An 18,057-nucleotide genomic window follows, 5' to 3' on the forward strand; every position below is an offset into this window, starting at 1 on the left:
CTTTAATAACTCAGTGATGGACTCCAAAGACTAAAGTGTAAGTGAAGCAACTTGGGTAAACAGCCACAGGCCAAACCTGTTGTGTGAAAGCAAAACTACTTAGAGAATTTCTACTACTGCTTCCTGCCAGTCTGTTCTGCACGTTAGAGGCCAGTGTTTAGAGACTGGGTTTGTCATAATGGGATTAACATGGCAGCCTGCATGTACTTCTGAGAGCTTGCACTGAAGAAAGACAAACAAAACTTTTTTCTGTATCTTTCTTTTATCTCAAAGGCCTCTTATGACGTCCTCCACCAGTTCAACTGGATTTGATAAGGCAGCGGGCACGTTAGAAGGCAGCAGTGCCGAGTTAGGGGGATGAATTCAAAATTTCAAAACTGTTTGCTTGTTAGTATAGACAAGGCACCCACGTACTGATCTGTGAGCTTTGAGCTTGGGGAGAGCTGCTGTAAATATGAGATTGAATTGAGGGCAACAAATCGCCGTTTCATGCAGTGCTCCACATTGGATTTGGTTTGAATGAACAACTTATTTTGATGCTGCATCATGTATTAAATGAAATTAGTCAGATCAGATGGCTCGCGTGAATGTACCTGAGCTGTAACTGTGTTTGCCGTCTGATACAGACGGTGCAGATGCTGTGCTACCCCGCAGTCCAACTCCACTGTTGCATGAATGACGCCTGAAATGTTCCTGATTTCATATTTTGGATATCGACAGTAATGCTTTTTTTAAAAAAAAAATAACGAGAGAAAACTTCTTTTCCTGTTTGTTTCCTTGTTTGATTTTGCAATTATGTTTTTTCACATTTGCACAGTGCAGCTGCATTTGCTCTTCGAGTGCATTTATGCCTCTGTGTGCATGAGTCTAGTCCGTATACGTGTGTGTGTGTGTGTGTGTGTGTGTGTGTGTGTGTGTGCGAGTGCGTGTAAAACCACTTAATGGAAGAAGCGAAAAAGATAACCGAACCAAAATCGTGAATGATAATTGTTATTGTGAAAATGTTCCGCGGACATATTCTTCTCGGTGAAACCAGTTGCATGGCACTGCACTGCTAGAGGACTGTGATGTTGAGCAGAGATTACAACAATAGTGTGCTGGAGTGTACTCACTCCACGCGCTGCACTTGGCTTGTGTTGTTTCGTTTTATGGCGTGCTAAATTAATAGCGCCCAATCAAAAAGCTGTTTATTACAATTAACTAATCAGCGCTGATGCCTCGCCTTGAAGTGTGAATAAGTGGAAATAGTTTGATGATGAAGTGGAAATGTTTAATGATGATTGCTAGATTGAATTTAATGGAAATGTTTGTGATTTCGTAGACAATGATGATGATGTCAATGGTGACTGAAAAGCCTTTATGTTGGGAGCTTTCCTGGCACTTAGTAGGAGAAGCATGGTGGAGTCAAACTAATTTTGATTGTACTCTTTGGGAAGGGTTGGGAAGCCATGTTGGGGTGTAGGATGGGTGGCGGGTATCAATGTCATTTGATGAAACTTGAACTTTTCCCTTTGTACAAATGGACAAACCAAGGTGAAGGTGGGGGTGGGGGTGGGGGGTCGAACAAAGTCACACCAGGAACCTCCAGGCCTCAGTTCGATGCCATCACCCCCATCTAAAGCCAGTGGCGTGGCTCAGTCAGAGGGTTGAGACTTCGGGCCATTCCAGGCCTCTCTCTTGTAAATTGTTGTTCTGTGATCTTGCTTGCACTTTGTTTTTGTTTTTTTTATTTTTTTGTTTTTTTGTTTTCCTTTCCCAAAAATAAGAGAAACTAATTGTAAGTATGTGTGTGTGCGAGTGCGGGTGCACTTTTTATTTTTAATCTTTGCATTTTTTCGACGTGACTGTCTGCTGTAAAACAACACTGGATAAAGATGAGTTTTTAATTTGTATTTTTTACCTCGAGAGGAAGATGAAATCTTCTTGGACATTTTTTAACCTCCCTCCCCATTTTCTCCTCCTCTCTTTCTCTGTCTGGTACCTGGGAATGCTTTGAAATGTGGACTGTGACCGCATTGCTGTCATCGCCGCTGTCACTCATTCTCTGTGAATTCATTCGGCTTTCTCAATCTACCCAGTTTTTTCTCTCTTCCCTTGACTCATTTTTTTTCCATTAAAAAGATGAGATTGAAAAACGAGCCCTACCTTTGTGTTGTCATTGTGCGTGCAATGCGTATGTGTGTGTTTCTGCTTGTGTATTGTTTGCTCTGGTTGCCGTGGTATAAATCACTGAATGCTTGCGTGTTTTTGGACGGCAGCTAGTCTGTCTGTCTGCTCGTCTGTTCATCTGTGTTGCTGCCAACTAGAGCAGCTTACAAGTCGGTTTAGCAATTTTTTTTTTCCGTCTTCAGGTGGGGAGGACTAGCCCACACAGTGCTTTTCTAACCTATGCTGGAAACTGTGGCCAACAACAACCATTTTATGCTCTTTTCAAACCCTGAATAACTAATTATCCTTCCCTATTTAAATTAAACACATCCCGGCTAAATCACACAACCAGAAAACCTCCTATTTTCTTTTTTGCGACGCACTCGACAAAAGATTAAGCGGCGGCATTGTTTTGCCTCTATAGGCGGCCTGGAAAACTAGAAGCGAGGGACAAAAGAGTCCCATTGTCCACACTTGTTTTCAGGCAACACTGCGGAAGAGAATACACGTTGCTATTCAGGGCAGGTACAGTTTTGCTATTTGTGATGTATTCCTAGAGATGAGACATTCATCATAGCTGCTGTGTTGGCCAGACCTGGCTGAGCAACAGCGGCGAGGTGAAGCCAAGCCGGTCAAGAGTTCCATTTTTTTTTTCCGCCCTTCCCTGCTTCCTTCCACAAGAAGGTAAACCAACACACTAGTGCACACTCGGTTCCTTGAGGGGAATATAGGTATTTTTAAAGAAATGCTCAAAAAACAAAACAATTCCTCCATCCATCCTTTTGGCAGAGCTCCAACCTTATCCAAAATCCTGCACGCCACCCCCAACCCCAGCCACCCTGTGTACACAGAAACCCACACGATAAAGCACACACCACACACCAACTCAGACATGTGTGCACTCAAACATGCACTTTCGCACACATACTGTACGCACACAGCCTAGAGCCCTCATCTTCTTATGAGCTTCATTACTCTGACCCCAGTCTCCCTTTCATATCTCCGAGGATGTTTATGCTGTGTGTGCGGGTTTTAATACCCAACTGAATATCGGTATGTATATTTATTTAGGCCCACAGTAAGTTTAAATATATGTGCGTGTGTATTCCTGTGCACGTGTGAGGGTGTGTATACTGTATGTCGGTGTGTTAGTACTGTACCGTGTGTGCGTAGTGTGTGCGTGCATGTGTGTGTGTGTGTGCATGCGTGTGTGTATGACTTCCCAGCCAATTACCACATCTCCCAGACAGACTGAGACTGCCTAGGCCCTGCCAGCCAATCGGAGAGAGGCTGCGCACTGCCGGGCCGGAGGTGGTTGCTATGGTAACCAGGAGGCCTGTTTGCATGGTGGCTGATGGAAGAGTGATGGATTACAGTAATGGGATGGAGGGAGAGACGGAGGGAGGAAGATAGGGAGCGAAGGGAGGAAGAAATGAGGAGGGAGGCACGGGGAGAGGTGAGGATGGGAGGAAGAGAGGGAGCAAGGCAGAGAGAAAATGGGGGGAGTGGGGAAGGGAAGGGAAGGGAGGGGCGAGGGTAGGTGAGGTGAGGAGGAGGAGGGAGGGAGGGAGGGAGGGAAGGAAGGGAGGGAGACAGACTCATACATAAAGATATTGGAAATGTATGAATGCATCTGAAATGAAGCGACTTAAAAAGATGAAAAAAGAAGGAGAGAAAATGATAAAGGGGCAGTGGGGGAGGGAGGGAGGGGGGGGGGATATTGGGAAATGGGGTTGTGTGTGTAGGTGGGGGTGGGCTGGGGGTAGAGGGGGCATCCATGGTGTGTGATTGAATTCCTCTGTTTCCTTTTTCTGTCTGGGCTGAGACGTGTGTCTGGCCATCTGTCCTTGGAGCAGACAGAGAGGTAAGTGTGTGGAAAGATGCGGTCTCACCTTTTTGCCTCCTCAGCAGCACTGCAGTCAGTTTGTGCACAGGAACTGCTTTAGTGTCGCCCCCCCATCCTCACCCCCACCCCGGCCTCTTCAAACTGATCCAACAAAAACTCTGATATGAAGGCCAACATAGTGCACATCAGTACGTCTGACACTTAAAATATCAAAATGCAGAAATGACCGTGAAGCAGAATTAAGGATTAAGCGAAAAGTCACGGTGTGTTATCCTTCATAGTGGTGTTAAAGGTTTGGGGTCAATAAGGCCACCCAATTCCCAACCTTGCTCAGATTAATCCATTACAATGAAGAAACTCGCAACCACTCGTCTAAATCTGCATGCGCGATCTGCCATTTTCTTCATCAGTGTTTTATTAGAATAGCTTTCAGGGATTCATTTATCCACCGGTATCACATAGGCAGTCTGTTATAGTATTAAACTTAACTTGTTCTGCATTTGTTATTTTTGCTGACACTGTCCAAGTCCAGTTATTAAATGTTCCAGGGCTGGACAGTCACATTTTCAATCTTGATCTCATGAGGACGATAATGTGCACTCACGATCAGCTACTGAGAACCTTGAGCTGACATTGTTTGTTGAAGTCCATTCCATATGCAAAGTGAAAAATGAAATGAAGCCCTAACTGATTTTTTTTCTACCCCTGATCACCTGCCCTGACCTACTTTTTGAGAACCACTGACAGATCAAACTCCCTGTTTGGCCTTAAAATTAATGCACTGGTGCAAAGCCCCAGTCACAGAAACCGAGACAGATTTATTTGGGATTTGTGAGGTTAGTGCTGTAAAGACTCAGTGAAAATCTTTTGCATTTAACCACAATTTACAGTTTGGTCTCAGAAACATCAAACACGTCCTACACTGAAGTCCAGCAACAAAACTGTGATCAGCATGAGCAATTCTCATAAGATTAATCAAAAATCATGAACAGGTTAAGATGAATGTAAGCTAAGTTCAATGTAAATCTAGGCGTGTGATTTCCTGAAGTCTATAGCTTGAAACACAAGCAGTGTTCCCGTTGAACCAGGCTCAGCTTCCTCTCATTTACTGACAGTACCAAAAGATGCTTTTGAGTCAAGGATTAGACTAAACCCATGTCTGGGGAATCCAATTCCCTGTGATCTTTCCAAGTGACAAAGCGTTATTTAAGTCAATTATAGACACAGTCCACTAAAATTAACTTCTGGGCCAAATCAAAAACATAAAAGATATCTCTAAAATCCACCACAGGGGCTTCTGTTGTCATTCATAGTGTCATCTTTAATGACAATCTGCCGCAACATTCACTGTGAACACGCTTTGAAGCAGTCTATTGAGACAAATCTGTAATTTACTTGTTTCGAGTGTTGATAACAGGGTCAATCAATGGCTGGATCATCAGTTTGCAGAATGAGTATTTTCCAGGTGAGTGAACACTTGAATAATGTGGACTGCAATCGTGCTCAAAAGACGAAACGTACTTCAAATGTTCAACTTGAAATCTTAATTCAACACTGCAACCTAGAGGCAGAGCTTCGCAACAACACATGTGTTGCAGCAACACAAGTGAAAGGAAGCAACATCAGTCATTCAATCATTAAAGCCAGGCAGAGAGGGATTCACTGATTCATTATCTGATCAGTGAAATAATTTCCCAACATTCAACTACGTCTTATTATTTCTCATGTTGTTGTTTAACACATATAAGTTTATATAGTGGGCTTTGTTCCTTGAATTTAATTTTACAGCATTTACAGCTGTCAGTCAAATGCTTTGGTTTCTGTCTCATTTTTTGATCATTGTCTGAGTCCTTCGTTTAATCGCATCTTTTCTGTCTGGATGTTTACACCATTTACATTTATAATTACATAGAAAGCCAGAAAGTGTGGTCCATTAATCTACATGCATCTATTTCCTTTAAAGTGAAAATGAGGCACTCAGTCAAGGAAACCACATTTTATAAATGGAGTTCCCTTCTTTTAGGCAATACCGTATATAACGCTATTGAGAAATGTTAGCATATAGGGAGCAAATACGCGGCTGTTACATGTTTTTTAGCAAGGGGTGCTGCCAACTTTCCGTACTGTGTCATGGGGTTGGTTGTCCTGTAAAATCTCTCATGTATGTTTTGCTTAAAACTGATTTCTTCACAGTAAGCTACTGTTATGTAAGCCTACTGGTAAAAAAAAAAAAAAAAGAAGAATAAATAAAGATATAATACAATACAATAGAACAATAGAAAGAGTCACACAAAAACTATACCCGAAAATGCTAACAGGGATATATTGTTAGCACATTTATAATCACATTCCTGTGTCTATCCAACACCACGTAGCATGTATTTGTTTTATATCGCATTTTAACGTGTGGTTGCTGCTAGCTTGACTTACCTGCTACTAACGAGGTGTTGCAGTGTTTCCACTCTTTCAGTGAGAGCATTGCTACTTCCAACACGTCCGCCTCCCAACATGTAATGTTTAAATCACGCACCGTGCTGATACAGGACAGACCGTGGATTAAATTCTGATGGACTCTGAAACAGTGGCTAACAGCCACACTGACACCAGGTAGTGTTGCCAACACGCTCTCCAAACCAGTTTCACCACTTCTTCCACGTCTCTGCTCGGTTCAGAAGCAAATCCAACAGGATTTATACTGGGCTCAAGATCTCTTTCCATTTCATCCTCATCCATTTCCAACGGCGTACAGAGGGATCCAACAAACCCTGTGAAGTATTCAATTACGTGACTTCAAAATGGTGCCTCACTACCAGGAAAACCAGGTGGAAATGATGAAATATAAACTTCTTAAATCTTTGATTTTAACAACTTTTTAATACTTGGCTTTAGAAAAGCTGTTATTTCAGATATAGTTCGCAGCACAGGGATCAACACATGTACATTTAACTTCCCCTTTAACAATAAAACAATTACAGTGAACAAACACAGGACATTGTGTATTGTCATATAGTGACTCACAGACCTGCACTGAGTGTGCAGAGTTTTACACTGATTGCTTAATGTGAAAAAATAAATGTCAGCAGAGTAATGGGAAAATACAAGGCTGATTAAATAAGCCTCAGTGTCTTTATCTTTTCCATAATGTTCTCCAACAGCTTCTGTGGCTCTATTCCAATTAAAATGTATTTAGCTTCCAGCAGCCAGCTTTCATCTGAAAGGTTTTTGAGATTTGACTAACAATAACTTAAAAATCTATATGAAAATATATTATTACCTGCAAGGAAACCCATTAAATTCCACCTGAACAGGGATTGGAGGCAGTATCCATGAACTGTAATGGAAGAAAAATATTTTTCACTATGGGTGGAAACAAAATAAACTATACTTAAGCCCAGTTAGTGGGGCTGAAAAACAAAAGAATAAAAAAAAACAACAAAAAAAATAAAAACAAACAAAATAAAACTTTGTAAAATGTTTTGCATATATTGCAACAAGACAGACTGCTTCAATATATCAGGAAAATTTTACACTCATCTTTCCAAAATTAACTTAAAAACACATCGTCTGTTTGAAATGAAGTCACTTGCTAATAGTGGTAGAATGTAATTATGCACATTTTCTCCCTAACTGCCCTTTCCCTCTTTGTTCCACTATAATATTAAAGCTATGTGTTATTGTTTTTAACTCACTGCTTTTATTTTAAGGCAGGTCAAGATCATACATAAAAATAGTATGCACCAAATAATGGACATATTTCCTTATCTTCGAACCTCTCCACTAGTTTACTTACGTTTACGAGCCAAATGATTCACACACACACATACACACACACATTAAGGTAAGATAAGATACGATAATGGTTCAGTGATCTTGCAGTGGCAAAATATACAGACTTACAACAACAGAGAGGACAAAAGTAGCATGAACACTCACAGTAAGGAAGCCAAGCTCCAGAGAATAAAAGGAATAAATAAGTACATGTAGAATGCCAGTACTATTAAGTGGATGGGTACTCTAGAAGGAGAAAACAAGTACCACAGTTTAAATCCTCAAGTCAGAACTTTCAGAGCTTCCTCACCCGGTCTCCACCAACTCCACTTGTTCATGGGGACATTCCTGGACAGAGCCTCGGCTAGAATCTGCATGTGGTCTGTGTATGATCTGGACTGTCGCCGTAGCTACAGCATCAAATCCACGTAGAAGCTGTTTAGTGTCCTGAGTGGATGGAGTGGCATTTGATATAGTGTTGTATATTACTGTCTGTGGCATAAAAAAACTGAGAAAAAGGATGATAAACAATAAGAATCAGAGAAAACTTCAGATTAAAGTCCAACAAACACTGCATGAAAACAAATCCAGTTGGCGAGATCAAAAATATTGTGTCATCATGTGATGATGTTTTCACTTTCCAAAACTAGTCAAGACAGGGTCTGAATAAATAGAAAACCAAACTCAGGTCATTGACAGATATTTTATTATATATAGGCACTTCATATATTTAGTGTGTAAAAATCTTACTCTTCAAACCACCTATGCATAAATAGTGCAGTAAAAAGTACAGTATTCCCCAGGTTTTAGTTGACTACAAAAATATACAATATTCAATTCATAGTATACATTCATAGTCACTAAACTGGGCACCAAAGCCCAGCAGACAGTGTAGAATAAAGGACCTGAGTCCACCTTTGTCCACAGAAGTACATTTGAATTTAGCATGAGACTGAGCCAAATGACTGGTCGGTTGAGGTCAACATGTGGAGGATAACTGTGTGTCATACTTTAATTTTGGAAAGTCTTCAGTGTGCTGATGTTTCTCTGAACGCAATCCAGAAACACGGCTCTGTATGAACCTGAGCCGACCTCTCTGAGCACGTGAACTAAGTTCAAGCACCAAACTCTGCCTTTTGTGTGGTAATAGGTAGGGCTCCACATGGGAGGTGCAATACAGCATGTGATCGTGGGAAAGCCATCAAATGTGGAGCTATCTCACTGTTACCTAACCACGGGCTGGTTTGGGAGCTTGTGAGTGAATCTGTCAAAAACACATGTTATGTTAAATATTCCAGGACTCTGTGCAAATTCTCTGAAACAATACCTGTGGGAGTGCAGCTAAAAATAGACGGTTGTGTATACAGTACGCAATAAATTAACAATAAAAACACTCAATGTCAAAATGAGTATATACATATTATTATATATATAGTGTATTTACATAGTCAACAATAAATGCATTTCACTTTTTAATGTGGTGCTGGGATTCATTTTAATAACAGAAAATACTATTAGTGTAGATTCATTTCAGCCTGTGTGATATTAAGACTATTAAAGACATTAACTGTCACTCAGATGAAACAGTGTTTTTGGATGTTGTCATAATTATTTTTCATACTCCATTGGTCGTCACTTTACTTTACTATTGCTGCACTCCCACTCTTGGTCATCTACACCCACACCTGATTAGGCCGTCAAATAGTAGGTCATCCCACACAAATATCACATGTTAACTGAGTTGAGCTCACTTCAAAGAAGATGATAAACAAGGTGAAAGGTTGGGAGGTGGTGAAGTCATATATAAAAGCCCGCTTCTTCAGGGAAGACCGTGGCAGTGTACAGGTGCAACAGCAGGTGAGTGGACATACACACACATACAGAAACACAGACGTGAAGACAAACACGCTTCCATGTGCTTGCTGGTCTGAGCTATTAAAGTAGACCTGCACACTTTGTACTGCACACAGCCTTATTCAGTTTAACTCTTTAATCTTTTTTCTTATTCAATTCAACCACAGGTTTGAAAAATGCAAACTTTGGTAGCATTTTGCGTTCTCCTCCCGCTCCTCTGTTGTGTCCACGCGGATGTCGTGGAACGTTTTGAGGTTTGTGTCCTTATTCCTTTATTGCATGGTGTGGCCATAGAGCGACAATTACTTTTTCTCAATTTTATCAAAAGACAGATAGATATGTATATATGGATATGTACATATATATGGAGCTATACAGTTCATATAGTACAGTATTTACAACGTTTATAATGACATGTGTTACTACAATGTTTAATTTATAGAGGGTTGTTTCTTTTCATACACAAACCTAAGTAATATTAAATGTGTGTACTGTCAAAGGTTCACTAAGGAGATTGTGTCACATGGTTACTTTGCTGCAGGATGAACCAGAATGTTTGAAATACTTTTACAAAGACAAAGTTCCCGGTTTGGGGGCGTCTACATCTGGTGCTGCCCGTCTCTGTCATCGCTTTGTTAACAGGTAGTAAATGAGCAGAAGAAATTATTTTGAACGTCTGCATTTGTGTGTTGCAATGTTTTATCCACTATTTGGTTCTTTGAGCTCTATTTTCCATAGCAACACTTTAATTGCCCCCAGTCATTTTTCTCAATCTTTGCACCATCAGGTACCACTTTGCCACGCTGTACGACACCAACAATCGCATTGCTGTCTACTCTGCCTATCAATTCGAGCCGAGCAACGGAGGTGGCAGAGAGAAAAGGTGGTTTGTGGAACCTCAGGTTAGCCCTGCACATCAGTGCAATGTTTAATGTTTGTCTAAAATAATCAGACCGCTTCCTTTCTTTTATTCGATTTTGGGAATCAGGACTTTTAAACATTTTTTGTAGCTGGTCGACATGTCTTGGCAAGCGGAGATGAAGGATGGCTACTGGCTGGGGAAAGACTACCCTGGAGTCTACCTGGGAGAGAAACAAGCTCTGAATGAGGACTACACATACTCTGGTTTTGACCGTGGTCACCTCAATCCCAACGGACACCATCCAGGTAATCCAGATTGGACATGGTTGTTTTCTGGGAGGGGAGACAGTAGGTGGCACTACAGGACCAGAGAACACAGTTATTGCTGTGACGAGGGTGTCTTTATTTCACATAAGTGTATGCCTGTCAAACTAGCTTATTGAATATACAGCTGCATCATGACTTTCCACCGAATTGTGATCAATCTTAAGCTTGACACAGTGTGCACACACAGTATATTTATTTGCCCTGAGAGCAAAAGAAACCACTATACACTACATACCACTATAAAAGGCTGTTTGTTAACATGACAGCTGTTTTCATAGCAACTACAAGGCTGCTTTCAAAGGTACAGCCACAGAAATGTCTGAAAACTGAAGGATGGAGTGACACATATTTGCAGATACTTCAAGTTTGTTTTATTTTTCTATATTCATCCTGTTTTACATCATGCATTGCTCATCATGTCGTCATGTATTTAACTGAATAGTTTATGACTTCGTTCACAAGACTTTTCTTTTCTACAATCATGTGAAAATAAAGCAGAACAAAGAACTTATCAACCACACTTCCACAGTTATTCAAAACAAGAGTGAGATGCAGCGTGTGAATGTTGACACTCACAGTCAAAGACTTTTTCAGCTAAACTGGATTCAGCATCGCTATGCCTTCAACCATTCATGCTGCAATTTAAAAGGACATTATTGAATCTTAATTACATATTGAGAATGGCTCATCCGCTACTAGACACATGTTCCTTTTGAAACATACTCTGGTTTGTCATCCCTACACCACACTTAGTGTACCTCTCTCTGCTTCTCTGTTGCAGTCCCTAGTCGCAATGCCACATTCACCCTGACCAATGTGGTTCCTCAGAACCCAACGCTGAATCAGAACGCCTGGAGGATCCACGAGTCCGATCTCACCACACTTTTCCTGAACAAGTGCTCCAAGGCCTTTGTGCTGGTTGGTGCCGTTCCCTCTCTAGATAACTGGATTATCAAAAACAACGTGAAGCGTGTCAACATCCCAGACTACCTGTGGAACGCCTACTGCTGTGTCGACAACAACGACAAACCCATTGACAGCGGCGCTGCCACTGCAAGGAACACGGAGGAGAACTGGGTGGACAAGATTACTGTGGACCAGCTGGGAGAGTTCCTGCAGCAGTTCTCCAATGAACCAATTGGGGAGCTTTTCTACAACAACTGCAGAGCATGAAAGATCACCAGAAAATGATTGGATTTTGTGCTTAAGCTGAACGTACACCAAAAGCTATGCTAAATAGTTACCAACAGCTATGTTGAACATGGTTTGTGTTACCATTTAACAGCTTTAAGACAAATGAAATCATTGCTCTTGATAAACAACAAATGAATAAAAATTTAACAGCAGAGACCTTTGTTACTGCTTATTGGTGTCATGTAACTGTATAAAAACACACCCAGCTACATAAATGAAAAACAAGTGTCAAGCTTATCAACAGAATTAGAAGTAGTCTGGGAATGAAACGAAACGGAAAGCTTTTGTTGTCATTGTATGAAATTGCAAATACGCATCACAGCTGTACTTTAAAAAGAACAAAATATAAACGTACATAAAATGCTCTTCAACAAACAATCACAGACAGACCAATAATATTAATAACTGTAACTGTACGTGCAAAATACAGTGTGAACATTTGGTAGCAGCCAATGTAACACTCAAAAGGAGTTGCTCTCATTTATTTAACTTTCTTTTCTCCTCCTGTTGTTTAATCAAAGAATAAAAGTAATTTCCATCATTAGCAGTAAAGTAGGCAGCAAAGGCATCCCAGCCAAACTTATCCTGGAGCTACATGGAAGTAGAAAAGATATAAATGAGAACAGAAACACTGTGTAATGGGATACTAATAATAAATTAACAAAAGCTTATTTCAGATGTAGCAAATTACCTCCAGTAAATTCTCGTTTTCTACTTTCTACTTGCTTGACTAATTCAAAGTTGACAAAGCAGAGTTGAACACACAGGTGAGGTGACGTGGGCCTAAAGTAACTAAACATCAGTGAAGGGAGGTGCACATTTGAAAATCCCAATGATGTGCTGCGTACTGCCTACTGCTGTTGGCTAGGCTAATTAGCTGGTGTCTTCTTGTTGGTTGCTAGTTGGTTGCTAGCTGACTGCTAGCCTGCCGGTCAGTTTTCATTTGGACTGAGCTTCTAAATGAATTTGCCTCAGATCATGTCACAAGGGATCCTAACATCGTATTCTAATAATGATTTTTGCATTTGGGCTCTTAAAAGACAGAAGGTTTCATACAAAAGACTATGTCGCAGGTCCTAAAATCTCCCCCTCATCACCATTCAAGAGTTGTGGAGCTTCATAAAAACTTATATCTGTGGCACTTAAGGATAGGTGTGGGGATTTCCAAAACCATTTCATCTGTACTGAATCTACTATTTTACATTCCATTTCATCCTTTGATACTCACCAACAGGCAAAACTGATTTCAGGCATCAACACTGAGACCTCTAAAAACCAGAAAATGAATGGCTTGTCCATAAGGTAGATGTCAAAAATCATTTTAGCTGAGACCACTAAGCTGATTTTTCTTTGTTTAAAAGAAGCAAGTCACTTCTGAAAATGATTAAGCAGCAGCTTAATTAATTTTATTGGAACTGCTATTTTTGTTTCTTCAATTTAATTGCATCGGGCTGCACAGTTGCTAAATTCTCTGGAATATAAACATGACATCTAGACAGTTTTGCAGGTCACAAGCAACAGACAACAGACTCAAATGTGGAATATTAAAACAATCCTGAAGGAGCTACGTAACAGGTCCTCTGTAAAACTGAACTTAAATTATACTCTAACCTGTTTTTTACACACTTTAATGGAAAAACTCAAAACATTTGCTAAAATGATAACAATGATAACCAACGACGGATTGTAGTGGAGTCGGTGTATAAACCTGGTTCAATCATTAAGACTCACAAAAATGCTGAAAATATTAAAATTATATATTAATTTATTAAAAAAATATTTATATACATTATATTAATTAACATTTTGTTATTTACATCCAGTCTTTCCTCAGAGAGCAAGCCAGTCATCCATCTCATCCCCATATAATGATGGTAGATTTGTCACTTCCAGTCCAATCCAGTGACAAAACAGTCGATGGAAGCAGAAGATGAGCTGTGACTTAGCAACGGTGGCGAGGAAAAACTCCCTTTAAACAGGAAGAAACCTCGGGAGGAACCTGGCTCTCTGAGGGAACCCTTCCTCCTAAGGGCTGGGGGACCTCCTGCTGCTCCGGGACACAGGACAAGCTGCTGGACCCGTCTGAAACCACCATCTTCACTATCTGCAGCACAAAAACAGAGAGCACAGACTTACCTGCAGAGCCTCTGTGGCTGCTTACCTGACTGGATCCTCATCTACAGGTCCTGTCTGTGCTCCTGGTGTCATCCAGGGAGTCCAGCATCATTCAGTCTCACCATTACCAGACTGGCTACATCTAACAACAGACATGAAAACATTAGTGGGCAATTTAAACAGCAAAAGTCACAGAGTCAAAGTGTGAGTGTCCACTCACCCTCTTTTGGTAAAAGAGGACATAAGCTGTTTTCTGGCGTGTCTCACAAACGAAGGCTCCAGTCGTCTCCAACACTTGAGCATCGTTATACAGGAGCCAGCGGTCACTGTGGTCCTCCAGTGTGTGGTCAGGGTGCAGTCCATCGCTGATGTAGTGTCCTAAAAGGAGAAGAAATGCTGTTACATCAGGGCTCCTAGCATCAACTGAGGTTATGAAACTTTACTGAGGAGAAGAAGAACAGTAGTCGAGTCTCCATACAATTCAAAACCCATTTCCTATATTTCTTTCATATGTTACTATGGTAGAGGTTACAGTCTCCTCTCATTTTATCTCACCTGCGTTTCCTCCAGATCCTAAATGACTGATGGCACTGACCAGGCTGTACCAACCCTCAGCCTGTGAAGAATCACAAATAACAACGGTCAGCCTCACACACACAGACAAAGTCCTAACTCCAGCACACATAGCCCACATGTTTGCTCTGTGTTTGTTGTCAGGTGTGTGATAGTTCACCTGTGTGGAGGTCACCAGCAGCCCCCTGCAGAGGTCGACGGGGTAGTGCAGCTTCCTCATCAGTAGATCCTGGGTGAACGTGAACCTCTTCAGGTGTAACATCAGGAATCTGTAGACAGAAAAAGAAAGAGCAGGGGGAAGAGGATTCATTCAGACTCAAGATACTTACTGAATCAATATTTAACAAACAAAAGACACTCACTGCACTGAGCAGAGCAGACATTTGAAAATGGTTGTTAAAACTAGCAGCACAGTTTGTGATGGATGTGGTGTCACTTACTTCGGCAGGGTCAAAAATGTGGATCGCTGGCCTGATGTGTTTCCTCCACACTCACACCTGTACTCCAACAATGTCTCCTGCAGGGACAACATGCTGACAGTTATGTACTGTGTAACACACCAACAAAACATCCATGCACAAGCACAGCCATTGAAGCTGCTTATCAATAAGTGCTCATGTGAATTTATGAAAACTGCAGGTTTTTACCATCTGGTATTCCTGAAGCATCTGCTGCACTGAACTTCCAGGGACCAGGTCCAGAGAAAGGTTGGTGAAGTCTTCCTCTCTGATGGACTGAGCCCCACAACTGCGTGTTAAAGGGATGATAAACATGAAGATCCATGTCAAGAAAAGGACATCATCACTTTCACATGGGAAAATGTTAAGATGTAAGCATATAAAAATGACTTTCACTGATCAATACCCACGTAAATGGAAGCCAGAATGAGCATTTGGTTAAAGAGACACTTGAACAGATTCATAAAAAGAGAATTAAACTGCAGAGAGCTGGTGAGATTTTACCTTTTGCATTTCCTGGTGTTCTGCATTGTAAACACCAGGTTTCTCTTCACGGGGCAGGTGTAGCTTCTCTCAGTGAAGGCTGCAAACTCCTGTAGTGATGAAGCCAGACTCCTTATCTGATCCACAACGGCTGTTAGGAACTCATGGGCATCCTGAACGCATAGACGTACACAAATACACAGATCAGATTTGATGTGATGCACAGACGAGAAAATGTGCAGGCAGGGAAACGTTAAATTATCAGAAACAACTGACTCACTTTTTGGTGACAGTCTCCAAATTCAGGAGCCTGGACAGAGAGGACCCTCTTGAACATAGCAAGGGCCCAAAGTTTGTATCCAGCATTTTTGGAGCCGTGACATCTTACAATGTTCTTTAAACAGCTGGTGAGGAAGAAGGAAAATGGTGGTTGTTGGCTTACAGGTTTGTGTATGTGTGTGTTTGTGAGGATGTGTGTTGTACCTTATTATCTCGGTCCCTGGACTCAAACTCCACACCTCCTCCTGGGAGCTGACATCCATGATGAACTCTCTGAGTGTCAGCAGACTCTGGAGGCTGGAGTTCATGTAACAGATCTGGCCTGGGTTGGGAAACCTGACACACAAAACAAGTCACATGACACGTCAACATGATAGTCTTCAATGATAAACCACAGAAATGGAGACTGGTTGGTAGTATTTATAGATAGACTAGTTTATTTTCCATAAAATATTCCATCTGTTTGTTGTTTTCTTGTGTTTTTGTGTGACAGTATGTGTATGTAGATTTACTCACCCAAACCAGGAGTCCTGTTGAACCCTGACACTCTGTGGGTAGGAGACCTGTGCGACATCTCTGTGGGTGGTTGGACTCTCCTTGGTACTAGAGACACAGACAGACAGACAGACAGTCAGTAGACAGGATCTGTGGAAGCTGTGAGTGTGTGGACATTAATCTGTTCACACACAGTCTGTGTTGTAAACCTACTCATTGGCTTTCTTGTCTCCTAGCACCATCTTGTCTTTTAACGCCTCTTTCTCAGCTTGGATGGAGCTGGCTGGCTGTTGGGTTTCATCCTCACTTTCATTAGAGCTGGAATTTGGCGTGAGATCATTTTATTAACTATCTGAACAAGTTCATGAATGAAATTGTTCCCAGAAGAGGTGATGTCAGTACAGTGAAATGAGTCTGGTTACCTTGTGAAAAGTTCCTGAGTGCTGTCGTCAGAAACTGGACAAACTCTATGTTTTCTCTGTTGGACAAAAAATGGAGTATAACAAAACAGTAGAGCAGCAGGATGAACTAGTGTAAAGACTTTATGAGATAACATTCAAGTTCAGACTACAAAAAGCAAGTTAAAACAAACTCTGCAGCAGCTAAAAAGCCCCCAGAAAGTCGTCTTCTTCTTCGTCTTCTTCTTCTCCGTCGTCTTCTTTGACGTCTTCTCCGTCGTCGTCTTCTCCGTCGTCGTCTTCTCCGTTGTCTTCTCCATCGTCGTCTTCTTCTCCTCCTGCTGTTTTTCTTCTTCAGCTTGGGGTGCTGTGGATGAAGCTGCTTCATCTGAGGAGGCGACACTGAAACCAAACACAGCTGGTTATTCTGCTGCTGACTTGGAGTGTGGATAAATCACGTAAAGTGATTCTTTGAAAGGCTGAATCTCTCTGTCAGCATTTTAACCAACATTACCAGGATAAACACGTCAGATCACTGTGAGGCTACAGACACAGATTCTGACACCTACCTCTGCTGCTGGTCAGAGCGCTCCATCGCAGTCTTTGATTGACTTTTATCTTTTGTCTATAGAGGAAAAACAAATACGGTACTAAGAAAAAACTACACTAAAATCCTTGTGTGTCCGAACATTTGCTACACACATCTAAATTGATGATTTAAAGCTTCCTTCCACACATACCAGGGTTCGGCCGAAGAGTCTGTACCACCAAGGAGTCCTCCCTTTGTTGTTTTCTGGTGAGGTCTTGGTGGTTGGAGTCTCCACCGTGGTGACTCTGATGACAGACAGAAACAACTAAAACCAGCACACTGATTGCAAATACCCTTAACTCAATCTAAATGTCTATTATTTTAGTAATGAGGACAACATAGTAGAGACAAGCCTGTTCGTAATAGTCCTGGAATAATTTAGTCATTTGTAAAGGAGAGAGTTGCGAATAAATCTTCACCTCCTCAACTGAGCTCATTTGCTGCTTCTTTGTTAAATAGTTAAAAACCTTTTAAAGACAAAACTTCTAACTTGGACTCAAAGTTTGTGATAGGTATTGAATTACGTATTTACTGACATTGTCTAACAGAACATCTATAAATGATCAGATAAATCAATACCATGAAAACTTGTCAACGTGAGGAGAAACTCTTCAGAAACCTTCACTAATCATGGCACATTAGAATATGATGCTGACTGAGGATCCCACA

General features: G+C 41.2%; 2 protein-coding genes across 2 annotated transcripts; one reads left to right on the forward strand and one right to left on the reverse strand.

Moving 5' to 3' along the window:
• The first annotated feature begins 9,553 nt into the window (after nt 1-9,553).
• si:dkey-243k1.3 (endonuclease domain-containing 1 protein-like) lies at nt 9,554-12,152 on the forward strand. Its single transcript, XM_047594312.1, has 6 exons — nt 9,554-9,619; nt 9,784-9,870; nt 10,158-10,258; nt 10,404-10,518; nt 10,627-10,783; nt 11,586-12,152. The coding sequence occupies exons 2-6, from the start codon at nt 9,793-9,795 to the stop codon at nt 11,975-11,977; spliced, it is 843 nt and encodes a 280-aa protein (XP_047450268.1). The 5' UTR covers nt 9,554-9,619; nt 9,784-9,792; the 3' UTR covers nt 11,978-12,152.
• A 1,593-nt stretch (nt 12,153-13,745) lies between these two features.
• On the reverse strand, nt 13,746-17,197 carry LOC125013113 (ubiquitin carboxyl-terminal hydrolase 29-like). Its single transcript, XM_047593438.1, has 13 exons — nt 16,994-17,197; nt 16,824-16,879; nt 16,615-16,719; nt 16,423-16,509; nt 16,111-16,242; nt 15,908-16,031; nt 15,649-15,800; nt 15,334-15,433; nt 15,127-15,203; nt 14,847-14,955; nt 14,669-14,729; nt 14,334-14,491; nt 13,746-14,255 (listed from the first exon to the last, which is right to left on the reverse strand). The coding sequence occupies exons 1-13, from the start codon at nt 17,117-17,119 to the stop codon at nt 14,250-14,252; spliced, it is 1,293 nt and encodes a 430-aa protein (XP_047449394.1). The 5' UTR covers nt 17,120-17,197; the 3' UTR covers nt 13,746-14,249.
• Between the last annotated feature and the right edge of the window lie 860 nt (nt 17,198-18,057).

This window comes from Mugil cephalus, chromosome 9 (genome assembly GCF_022458985.1).
Source record: "Mugil cephalus isolate CIBA_MC_2020 chromosome 9, CIBA_Mcephalus_1.1, whole genome shotgun sequence".
Lineage (NCBI taxonomy): Eukaryota > Metazoa > Chordata > Actinopteri > Mugiliformes > Mugilidae > Mugil > Mugil cephalus.